This window comes from Oryzias latipes, chromosome 16 (assembly GCF_002234675.1).
Source record: "Oryzias latipes chromosome 16, ASM223467v1".
NCBI lineage: Eukaryota > Metazoa > Chordata > Actinopteri > Beloniformes > Adrianichthyidae > Oryzias > Oryzias latipes.
In genome coordinates, this window is record NC_019874.2 from 31,886,325 (window position 1) to 31,899,056 (window position 12,732).

Genomic DNA, 12,732 nt, shown 5'->3' on the forward strand with positions numbered 1-12,732 from the left:
TCCTTATAACCCTGCAGACCTGCTGAGTCACAGTGAGGTGGACCTCTCTAGCCCTCTTCTAGCTCCTCATCTGTCCGTCTGCCTGGAACCAGGAGTCCTTCATCCCAGCTGAGGGGGCTGCAGCGGAGGCCTCTGATTGGGTGAGAGGATCTCTGAAAGAGGAGAGGCGATGGTCGGCGCTCAGCGTGAGCTCAAGTGTCACTGAAGCAGGGTAAAGGTCTCCAAAGCAGTGAGATCTGCAGAAAGCTGATGTCCATCCACAGTTAGGTATTCAGGTTTCATCAGAGTGGAGACCTTAAACCTTCATCACAGATCTGCTTCCGATGAGGAGAAACCTTCAGGAACAGGGTTGCAGAAGCTTGAATTCCGTGTTTTTGTCAGACCAGCGCGCTGCCTGTGGCCTCATGCTGGGGGGCCGTGATGTCATGAAAACGATGTTGGATCAGAATCTCCACTGGAAATGATGCAGACGGATTCTTTCATACCTGGAAACCTGAATGTTCACGCGTCCAGAGCTGCCAGGAGGAGATCCTTTGGTCAAACCTCGCCATGCGCCGGTTCATCGGGGCTCTGTGGGTCCAACATGTGCAAACACGTTAGCTGATCCTCACGTGCTCCCTGAGCTGTGGATGTGAATGAGATGGACTCTGACATGTCCAGGCTGAAGCCCACCCTCATCCAACAGCAGCTGGGCTCCAGCATCCCACCACCCTCCGTGGGAAAACAGCTGGATGGTTTGCAGATTTGACTACGCAAAATGATGAAGACAAATTCCCAGCAGCACATCCCAACTGGAAGACACACCTGATGGAGGTTTTACTCAGTTTCACTGAAAAACGACATTCATGTGGCCTTCTGCCTCCTTCATGGCAGTGACTTCCTGCAGTACCATGTTTGGCCACAGGAGCGCTATTGTTTCTTTTTTTTAAAGCTTTTTCTGTCCAACAGCTGAGCAAACAGATTAGAGCTGAAAGCCTTTTGTGTTGGACAGGTTTTACTATCACAAAAAGAGGTTATAGAACTTTGAGAAACCAGAGTGTAGATTTGTATTAACCCCTTTTTGTTGTATTATTTTTTATTTATAAGTTACATTGAGTGTGTATGGGAGCCGGTTTAGCTCGTGCTGGTTTGCGGCGCCTTCCGTCCGTGAAACCGGGGTTCGACTCCGGGCTGCTCCCTGTTCCCTTCTCTACTTCTGTGCCGGTCCCAAGCCCGGTTGCTTTGAGAGGGTTGCGTCAGGAAGGGCATCTGGCGTAAAACATTGACAAGTTTACCATGCGACTAGTTCGCTGTGGCAAACACTGATGGGAAAAGCTGAAAGAGAAAGAATAAGTTACATCTAGTGTGTGTGGGGGGGGAGAGTTGAAGAATATGGGGGGGGGAGGTGAGAAAGTGGGGGATACAAGTACTGATTTGAATAAGTTATTATTTTAAGCTGTAACAATTATACCAGATCTGCTGGAAAGACAAATATTACATCAAAGGTGAAATTCTGAAGACATCTGTCCATCAAGACACTGTGGGTTAGGAGGGGGGATGTGGGTCAGCAGGTGCTGACACGACCCAGAGAGAGACACCCCCAGTGAGCCCCGCCAGCTTAACCCACCCACCCAGTTCCCGGAGGCCTATGTGACTGTGTGCAACATTTATTTTGGTGGGAGCGGGGAGGAGCAGGCGGATGGGCACAACTGGGGGAAGAAGGCTCCCCCGAGCGACCGGCCCCCCATCCGGCAGAGGTAGGCGCCCCCCCTCCCAGGGCAGCCAGGTAGTCAGGAGGCGGCAAGCCAGCCACAGATAGAGGCCAGAGCCTCATAGCGCTGAGAGACAGCCAGCAAAGAAGGGGCCCGGTGCCAAAACGGAGGGGCAGGAAGTCCAGCCCCACCATTCATGCCCTGACATCCCTAGGGACTAGCCCTCCCCCCCGGGCCCCCCCCCCAAAAGAAATAAATGAATGGAGTGGGGCACCCAGAATAGATTAAAAAAATATATATAATAATAACAATAATAATAATAAATAAGGAAATAATGATAGTAATAAATACTTCTACTACTACAACTAATAATAATAATAATAAAAGAAATAAAATGAAATGAAGAAAATAAATTTAAAGAAAAAAGAAAAAACCCACCCAAGGGAACCCCTCATGAGGAGGAGCGCTCATGTTTCAGGTGACAATGTGAAGGGAGGCGGAGTTTCCTTCAGCGGAGGAAAAAGGAGGTCAGAACCAACCAAGTCTTCTGGGAGTGTATTTATAATCCTACGATCCAATCAGATCAATCTGTCTAAGACAAGTTGTTAATCGAATCAACCTATTACACATAAAAAAATGTCTTGATAAAAGATAAATCGATCATTGATATTGGAAAATCCCATCTGGATTGAGGTACAGCAGGTTTATTTACTATAAAGTAAAACCGACCAATCACAGCAACAACACACGTGTGATGTCATCAACACGGATCCGTCCATCATTCCAGTCCTTTGAATAAAGTCATGTGACCATCCAGTGTCTAGAATGTTCTAAGAATGTTCCCTTTGGATTCTTTGGATGTGGAAAAACAACAGTGGTGAACTTTAGGAAACTAACATGTGAATGGATTTGACATTCATTCTAGTTTACTTGTTGGTTTGGACACAGATTTCATTAACTTGATGATCTGGAAGAAATCCAAGAATCTGGAAAACTGTTCAGTAGCAGGAATTTCTGTCTGAGTCTGACTGCTGGAAGTTTGGATGAAGATTCAGTTCAATTTTATTTAAATAGACCAATATTTACATCCACAGTCGTCTCAATGGTTTCATACCAGAGAATGTTTAATAAACATGAATCCTGAAGAACATAAAGTCATAGAATTCAACAGGTCATGGCTAAACTAAACTAAACTAAACTAAACTAAACTAAACTAAACTAAACTAAACAGACTAAACTAAACTAAACTAAACTAAACTAAACTAAACTAACAAAACCTAAGACCCCCCCTCTCGGTAAGGAAAAACTCCTAAAAAATAAAGAAGAAACCTCAGGGGGGGGGGTCCACATGAAGGAGGGATTCTCCCCCAGGACGGACAGGCGATGGACCAGAACTCTGAGAGAGAATGAACTGATCTAACTCTACAACTACATGTTTGAATAGTCCAGCAGATGATGAACAGAATGAATGAATATCTTATGAATGGTTTTGCTGTTATGAGGCATCGTTACAGTCCTGCTAAAGAGGCGTTTTCATGTTCATAATGTTAAACTTGTGAATTGTTGCATGTCCGACCATCACCTTTGTGGAGCTAACTGTGCCTAGAATCAGCTGAAGCCGTGTTGGGGTCTGGATGATGGACACTTCAGGTCCAGAGGCTCTTCAGGCCTGCAGACCGTTGTCTCTATTTCAATGAGCAATAAACATCTGTGTTACAAATAAAGTTAGTGAAGTCTAAGGTTTTGTGTTTGGGATGAACTAATTGGTCTGCACACTGATGGAGGTCAGAGGTCAGACCATGACAAAGTATCGCTCCCAGTGGAGAACGGGGGGAGGAGGGCAGGCGGAATGAATTTAAAGCAGAAAATGTGATTCTGGTTGGAGGAGAAGGAAGGCGAGTTGTTCCGATATTGGTCAGAGTGACGGAACCACCAGGAACTATGAGGACCCTTTGACACAACCAGCACCTTCTGATCAGAGGTGGACCGCTCTTCCACAGCTGGTTTTATTTTGATTGATGACGATACCGTGACGTTTGGAGTTTCCTGTGCAGATGAACCAGAACCATCCAGAACCTGCAGCAAAACACAAGATCCAATCAGAACAACGCAGAGCCAGGAGGACCAATCCTGGAGCGTCGCTCGTCTGAATGTGAAGGTCAACGGTCGTACTCCTGAGTGTCACCAAAGTACAGAGTATTCCAGTAATCCATCTCAGAGGTAATCCGATTACTTTGTGTTTTTTGTTTGTTGGAAATGTGAAGCTAAATCATGAACGAGTGAAACAATCCAAAGCCTCTGGCTGGAACTGCTTCAGTGAGTCCGGATGGACAGAACCAGCACCAGAACCGAGCTGCTTCCTGGCTGCTGCTTTGACCTTCAGACCTCTGACTGAAAAAGCAGAACCGCACGGCTTCCTCTAACGGATGATTCAAACTCTTCTCAGAGGTTTGTCTTGCCTTTGTCATTTCCTGTTTCTCCTTTAATGAATCACAAACTATTGAACCTCGTCCACTTTTGGAGAAACTAACATTTAGGGTCTGTGGATCCGACCGGACCTGCATCCTCTGAAGGTTCATCATCAGCGGTCCGGTGTGTGGACCACTCACGCACAGCTCCACCTGCAGGAGAGACAGCCCTAAAGCTGGGGTGGAGACCTCCACGTCCCAGAATCCTCCCACCGGCCTGGCACTGGACCAGAACCAGATGTTCTGGTTCTGTTCACGGCTGGTCACCTGGATCAGGTGTCCAGCCAATCAGAACCCCCCCTCCCCCCATTCTTTAGGAGCTCCGGCAGCTGTTTCTCCACGTCCTCACGTTGTCATGGAAACGGGTCCACTTGATGCCTGCCGCCCAGTGGGCCGGTGTGAGGGGGGGGGCTGTCATGTTTAAGGTGGACTGAGTCATGTTTAAGGTGGACTGATGTCATGTTTAAGGTGGACTGAGTCATGTTTAAGGTGGACTGATGTCATGTTTAAGGTGGACTGAGTCATGTTTAAGGTGGACTGACAATTCAGAGACAGACGGTTTGTAATAAGAACAACAGCTTTTACTGAAAATGTGTTTATCGTTCATCAGAACAAAGGCCACAGCGGCGTCCCGCAGGCTGATGCCAAACACAGACTAAGGCACAGAAGAACCACATTTACCAAATTACAAAAACACTTATTTTCAAAAAAACAACAATGTTCTTTAAAACAGGCAGATTGTCAGATACAACAGAGTGGAACTTTAAATTCTTTATGCTTTCACTCACAAACATTAAAGTCTGTAACAGAAAAAAGAGCCACAGAAGAAAAAAACAACAGTAAAAAAATCTTATTCCATCCATAAAACCAAACTTCCAGCAGGAATTCTTCAGGCCTCTTATTTCCATCAGCAAAGTTTGTCTTCAGCGTTCGTTTCCACCAGAAAACGATTGGTTTCAATCTGATCACCTTGTCCTGAATGGTTGGCACACACCAGGATGAAACGCCGAAGCAGAATCACCGATGGAAACAGAGACCGAAGCGAAGGCAGGCGAACAGCGCCGCCTGTTGCAGATGCTCCGCCTCTTATTTTCTGCCTCCAGCTCGTCAGACGTTAAAACATTTTTAAAACGGTTTTATTTTTTTAACTTTAACAGAAAAAAACGATTCTGATGTGACTTCAGGACAAAGACTTGGCTGAACTCTGCTGCTTATGTGGATCAGAACTGAGTGACATCATCACTGTGCGACAATCACTACATAAACTACGTTTCCCAGAGGGCAGTAGACCGGCTGCAGGAACCAGAAGCAAACAGACACCATGAGAGACCAAGAGGGACACGTGTTTGACCTGCAGGGGGCGCTGCAGGGACTCCTGTCCTGGACTGAACCAGATCTGATTGGATTCATCCGGAACGCAGTCTTTCAGGGGGATTAGTGGACTACAGGGGTGTCTGGAGCGATCGGACCCCCTCCGTCGCGTTCTGATGCGCAGAACCTCGGGGGGATTAAAGAAGGACCCCTTCCGGCCGTCTTCAGGAGTTCAGTGGATGAAGCAGCAGAGACACGAGCCGTCGGCCTTAGTGTTTACGTGGTTTCGGAAGAATCATCTGTTTTTTTTCAGAACCTCGGTTTAAAAAATGAATGAAGGACACGGGGGGGGGGGACAAAGACAGACAAGAACGATTGAAGCCCCGCCTCCAGCTAAAACAAAGTGTGTAACAAAGATGGAGGCAGACTTATGCCTGATCGTTGAGCCTCTCCGTCTCAGGAGCCGCTGCCGGCACCGGGCCGCCGTTACTGACACCCGGACCCGGGCCGGCTTTGAAGGGGGACCCACGGGTCTTCAGGAAGTAAGCCACGTCTAACGCAAAGGCCAGGGTCGCCAGGACTCCAAACACCTGAAGGATCAGAGAAGAAAAGATGAATGAAGGAGGAAGAGGAGGAGTCAGAGGAGGAGTCAGAGGAAGAGATTCTCACCACAGCAACCCTCTCCAGACTGGAGCCGGCGTTATCGGCGGCGAGCACGATGGACGAGATCAGGAGGAGGACCGCGATCCCAACCGTATATAAGAAGTTCTGCAGAGGAGACGGAGAGGCTGAGGACCCCCACCTGAACCCCCCAATGAGGAGGTGTCTCATGGTCGAGGAGACTCACCAGTTTGGGCCAGCATTCGATGCCGACCTTCTCGTGCAGCCTGGTGGAGAGGAGGATGAGGAGCAGCAGGGTGAAGAGGAAGGCCGTGCAGCTGACGAACTCAAAAAAGTAGAGGGGGTTGCAGTTCCCACAGCTGGAGACCAGCTCCTCCAGGATGAAGGCCACCAGGGACAGGCCCTGAGGGGGGAGAGCAGACGCTAGAGACCGAACCGTCTGACCCGCGGATTCACAGGTCAAAGACAGGAATGTGGTCAGGAGCCGCGCCACAGACGACCAGCAGGGGGCGCCAGCCGTCCAATCAGATCAGACGGGTCTTCAGTCAGATCTGCTGATGAGGAGTTTGTTCCTCTGGATGTGAAAGTGCTGACCCATGAGGAGAAGGAGGGCTGAGGAAGGTCATTGTTGTGAAAGAGCTGCAGAAGGCGGGGGCTGTAGGACACAAGGGTGGGGGGGATCCTGCAGTTCTGGTAACATCTGCAGTTCCAGATGTTTTCAGGTGAAAATGCAACACATGTGGGGGGAAGGGGGGGTGGGGCTAGAAGAACCTTAATCTTCTTCCATAGTGTGTGTATGCATGTCTGTGTCATAGAACCGTGACCCCCATCAGTCTGTGCCCCCCCATGGATGAAAAGAATGATGTAATCAGAACTTCAGTTTCCTGATGCCACAAACTCCCCGCATGTGGGACCATGACCCCCCCACATCCTCATTTTAGAACAGGAAACCAGATGGAGGCCTTGCCCAACCCCCCCCCCCCCCCCCCCCCCGATCAACTCTTGCAAAAGTGTGTGGGGGGGGGCCAGCCACTTAGGAGATGTGCTGATGGCAGACCATCTCTGCAACACTTTCAGTTCTCTGTGAGCAGCTTCCTGCGTTGATGGCGTACACGGGGGGGGGGGGGGGGGGGGGGGGGGGGTTACGACCGCTGGATCGCGAGAGACGTGACGGTGGTCCGGGGAATACCAAATCAAACGTAAATCCATCAGCCAATCACCGCCGTCGGTGTGAAAAACCTCCCTTGATTGACATGTGGAACGTCCTCTGAAACACACGTCAGTGTTTAACCACGGCGTCCTGAAACGGCGTCCTGCTGCCGTGTCCACGGTTCCCGCCTGACGGGTCCGACCCGCTCAGACAGTCGTGTCCAGCAGCACGCTCTTCTCGCCGGTCGCTCAGCCGTGGTTAAACCAGCCACGCCCCCCCCCCCCAGCAGAGCAGGAAAGCGATCGTCCAGCTTCTGTTCTAATGACGTATTACTACAAAATACTACGAATACACATCTTACTGTGCAGATTCTGAGTTATTAGTACATAAACAGTATTTCTGACTGAAGATATGGAGGTGGAGCGGCTGACCTCAGACAGGTCGCAGGTTTGATTCTCGTCTATCTATGTACTGAGGTGTCCTTGGGCAAAGCACTTTGGGCTTCACAAAGACAGAAATAAGGACAAAGACTAAGGAGTTCTGGTGTGTTTGGATGTGTGTGCACGTACGTGCACGTCCTGTCAGAAATGACCTGTCGGCAAAGAAACGCCTCAAACTTCTGGTTCTGACCTTTGAAGCAAAGAGGCTGAATAATTCCAGGAAGTGAGAAAAAACAAACACTTTTTGCTTTTCTCCACTTGTCCCTGCACCCCCCCCCCTCCCCCCTCCGGCAGCCCCGGTACCCCCCCAGCAGCCACAGCAATTTAAAGCAAAACTTCCCAATCTTTGAATTTTTTGCAAATGTAATAGTTTTTATAGTAAATCCAGAAAAAAACGTTTCATGTTTGAAAGAATAAGTTTACAAAGAATCGGAGCCTCAGAGTCCAGAAGAACAAACGTAGAACCGAACCAACCGCTCCAGAACATTCAGAACCGTCAGAGCGACTTCTGAAGGTCAGAGTTCAACAGCCTCACATCCATCCCGACCAGGAAGCCTCCTCACACACCCACGTGCACACGCACATGCACGCAGGACAAACTCACCACTTCAGCTGCTTTAAGGCCAAACTGGACCTTATCCAGGAGTTTAGAAGGAACCAGGAACCAGGAGGACTTGGGGTTGGAAACCGTGGTGGGGGCGTAGACCTCCGTCATGGCTGCGCTGCAGAGAAAGGGGAGGAGCTTCAGGATCACGCCAGCATCTTAAAGGTACGTTTGGTTTCAGGGAAGGATGGCACTTCTGCTGGGAACAAGTGAAAAACGAGCAGAACCCGGCCTGAACCCAATGAGGAACAGCAGAACCCGGCCTGAACTCCGTGTGTCTTACTGTGACACTCCCACCGCCGTGTTTCACTGCAGGAGCTCCCACTTCTCTTTCTTCACCAAATAAAAGCCAGAACTACGAGACAAAAGGTTCAAGACAAACTCTGCTCAGGTTTAAAGAGTCTGAGCACAACCAGAGTCTGTGTTTCTGCTCCTGCATGAGAACTTGGTGGTTCTGAACCATGAGGAACATCCAGAACCAGAGCAGAACCATTCAGCATCAGGTTCTATTGACTCCACACATCCTAAATCCTCTAAAAGTCTGAATGAGTGGGACGTAAAACACTTCAGTATTTGTATTACTTATACTATTTCACCAAAGTTTACAAAGAACATGTGACTAGTTTCTAACGCCATCAAAGATTCAAACGTGATCCTCAGCTCACCTGTTCTCTGAGGGAGGCCCCGCCCTCACCTGTCTGTAAACAAACGGGCTTTTCCCTAAACTTCCCACCTGAAGACAAACGTCGGCCAATGAAAGCTGCTCAACGCAAACGTTCTATAGGTCAGTTTTCAGACGACGGCATTGACATCCTCAGTGTTTTGATCATTTCAATGTTCAACACCTGATCTAGGAATAAACACAACGACGTAACTAAATGTAAACTTTAGAAGCAGGCGGGTCACCAGGGGCCTGTTTCACAAAGGAGGTTAAGTGTAAACTCTGAGTTCATAAACCCGGAAATCAGGGAAACCCTGGGTTTTCCGTTTCAGAATCGGAGGTTTGTCAAACCAGAGAAAGCAGAGTAAGTCAAACCCGTTTCTGAAAGAGAGGTAACTTATACTCGGAGTCCGTATCCATGGTTACTTATGCTGTGAACCTAACCTGGTCGGGAGCAGGTTTTATTCTCCAAACTCGAAGTTTTTGCCGGTCCCCTCCCCTTTTTAAAGACGAAGCGGTATATTTCGCTTCAACCTTCATTGCCCACATTTCCGTCACGCGATCTAAGTGACAAGAATGGCGTGTCCTTTTTTGGAGGACCCAATAGACGAGGAGGCTGCATTAATTCCTAGAGAATTACATTTACGTCGTGCGAGGATTTTGAGACCTAGACTCGATTTCTTGTCATTTCCCCATACGTTTTTGTTTGAGCGTTACCGTTTTTCGTTGCAGTCAATTACATATACAAAATGAAAACAACATTAGGTCTTGCTATGTAGATGTTTCATATGTCAAATATTGTCAACAAAGCCTACATCCATGACATGCTCACATTTGACCTGATTGAATTATGTTTTTATACTTCATTTTTAGCTGCTGCCATGTTTCTTTTAATTCCTGCAGGATTGCATCTACATGAAAATGAAATCAGGGACATTGAATTAGATTAATGTAACAATTACTTTTTGGAAACACAATTTGCTAGCACTGCTTACTTTCTTAATCCCGTATAAACCTATACCACTTGATCAATACAAGGGTAGTGTTGCAGCGTGTGTTTGTGCTGAGCGGGGTGCAATCCACGAGAGAGAAGGGGAGGGGCGATTGCAGGTGCAGATGGGGGGGGGGGGGTGGGGTGAGCACGGATGAGGAGGACGGAGAAGGTGTCATTCCCAGAATAACTGTTTTGGAGTCATTCTTAATCCGCTCTGGAGGTTGAGGGTTTCCAACGGGAAGTGAACCCCGAAGGAGAATTCCCTTCAGCCCTGAAGGAAATCTCCCCTGCGCTTTTGACCACGGTCGGAAAGACGAGAGAAAAGAAAGGAGAAGTCTTCGCGCAGCGAAAGGTTCAACAGTAGACAAAAGTTCACTTTTAAAAACACAATTGCATGTATTAATATTAAAATGACCAACGTTTGCTAGAGGGGAAGGTTAACAAGAAAGTCCTCTAAACATTACCGACGTTAAATGCATTTTTTCCCCAGATTGGTTCTGTACACTATGCAGCATTTCATGCATTTACACCAGGAATAACACTTCAAAAGTACTCCTAAATATCACCATTTTTTATTTCACTCCTTACGCTATTTAGAAAGTTATTACAGCCAATATTTTATAACAATGATTTAAATGCAAACTTAGGCATTAACTTGAGCAGCTATGTTTTCCACGCTAACTGTCTCTGTTTTGCAGATGCAGCGGTGTTGCTTTTCTTCTGGAATATGTGCTCATATTCACTGTAACTCTGCAGCAGCACGTCAAGTTCAGCTGGAGAAAAATACGCAGACCTCTTTGTTTTCACGGTTGCCATGGTGACTCGTGATATCTGCGCTCCATTGATAATGGCTTCTTATAGACGCGGTGCGCACGCTCACCTCCGAATCAGTCCACTCAGAGTTGATTGATCTAACGCGGATCAGCTGCTCTGAAACTGAAAACTCAGAGTTGTCAATCTCTCGATTGACCAACTCAGAGTTCAGGTTTGACCTCAGAGTTGGTTGAACCTCCTTTGTGAAACAGGCCCCTGGACCCGCTGTTTTAAGGAGAAGATGTTAGGGTCACGTGGGCCCAACGTTCAGGTACAGATGCAAACCTGTCCTGCTGTGGGACCATGATCCTCCTGGATGAAGAAACGTCTTCAAATCATTTTAATCTCCATTAAAATATTCAGTCTGACAAATATTTACCATAAAAGTGAAAAACTCAAAGATGAATCATCTCTGTCTAAAGCATATAAGGATCATATACATTAAGTCTCTTCGGTTTGTTTGGGTAAATCCCAAACTCTCCGGTGGATTTCGAGGCTCCGCCCACTTTAAGTGGAAACTGCGAAGTTTAAAAAAATCATTTAGTTCTAATAAAACAGAATAAATAGAGGGTTTTGCGACTTAAATAAGACTACAAAAGTGCAAACTTTAAGAAAAATAAACTTTTAAACAAAACAACAACAGTTTCGCACGCGGCTCCGGCTCACGCGCACAGTTTAAAGACTCCGCAGACAAACAGATTATTTATGATAAATGTTGGGATAAACTGGAGCGAAACATCAAATTAACTATTTACTTCACCGTTTCCGTCAGTTCCACTGAGAAAGGCAACGTTTAAACCGAGGTTTTGACTCTGAACTTCCGCTTTGTTTCTTGTCGGTTTCAGCCCAACTTCCGCGTTCAACGAGTTTTATTACTACACGTGACGTAAGCAAGGCACTTCCTGTTGCTTTCAAAATAAATGTCTTAAGACCATATTTTAATTTGTTTGAAAGCAACTTTTATCACCAAACTATTTTTCTGTGAATTTTGGTAATCGGTAAATAAACCCATTACTTTCTTAGAGTAGAAAAATCTGCACTTTTACTAAAACAATAGTACAACAAATAAAAGTAAGACAAAAATGTTCACAATAAGAGCGTGTAGTTATCCATCCATTCAATAATTTCTTCCTTTACATTTTTTTAAACAAATGTTCTTTTTCCTCTGTAAAAAACAAAATAGGTTTTTCTCAAAACGTTTTTTTTGTCCTTTATTGTTTATTGATCTCATCTCTGTTTTATGACCCTTTTTGATTTCATGACCTGCTGATGTCACGGCCAGATGAGATTTGAAAAAGGGATCCTGATGTCAAAGGGTATTTATCTGATTCATTTAATTTAATTTCGTTTAATTTCATTTCATTTCATTTAATTTCATTTCATTTCTCCTGAATCTCTGGCTCTTCCAAAGGAAAAGAGAGTGAACAGTCCTAATGAAAACTGTAGGGATGGAGGTGGTGGAAATGGAGAAAACCTCGAGGCGGAGCTTCATTAGATGGATTGATGACAGAACACGAACTTTCAGAGCAAAGGAGCAAGCGGGATTCAGACCAGCATCATCCTATGAAGGTATGATGGTCATCTCAGCTGTGAGATCTAAACCCTTTGCGTCGGTCAGTGTTCATCTGCAGTCTTCTTCTCCATTCAGTCTTCTGCAGCCGACTCGGAGAATCATTGGTTCAGCAAATAAATAAATAAAACAATCCATCAATTAATTTCACAGACATATTGGTTGCCATGGTGATGTTACCTGAGGGGCAGTGACATGGAACTTTAAAAAAAAAACTTGTAGTCTGATTATGGGGCACAAAACAATCAGGATTTTTGGAGGAAATCGGTTTATTTTTTTGGCTCCATGAAAGGCTGCAGTACCTGCGCGCGCATGCAGGGGGCGCTGGCGCCCGCTCTGATCCGCGGTCTCCCCCCTCCGTGAGAGGATCCCCTCTATAAAGCGCGGGGAGGCAGCCCGGACCTGGAGA

At 46.6% G+C, this 12,732-nt stretch overlaps 1 protein-coding gene across 6 annotated transcripts; it reads right to left on the reverse strand.

Annotated features, from left to right (window-relative positions):
- Positions 1–4,718: 4,718 nt before the first annotated feature.
- cmtm6 (CKLF like MARVEL transmembrane domain containing 6) lies at positions 4,719–11,647 on the reverse strand. Of its 6 annotated transcripts, none has more exons than XM_020710535.2 (6): positions 11,509–11,628; positions 8,569–8,640; positions 8,286–8,403; positions 6,318–6,494; positions 6,140–6,238; positions 4,719–6,060 (listed from the first exon to the last, which is right to left on the reverse strand). In XM_020710535.2, the coding sequence occupies exons 3-6, from the start codon at positions 8,394–8,396 to the stop codon at positions 5,899–5,901; spliced, it is 549 nt and encodes a 182-aa protein (XP_020566194.1). In that variant the 5' UTR covers positions 8,397–8,403; positions 8,569–8,640; positions 11,509–11,628; the 3' UTR covers positions 4,719–5,898. The 6 variants fall into 6 exon arrangements, with proteins under 6 accessions (XP_020566194.1, XP_020566195.1, XP_011484170.1 ...); XM_020710536.2 differs by having other exon boundaries at positions 11,514–11,627; XM_011485868.3 differs by lacking the exon at positions 8,569–8,640 and having other exon boundaries at positions 11,514–11,647.
- Positions 11,648–12,732: the final 1,085 nt, after the last annotated feature.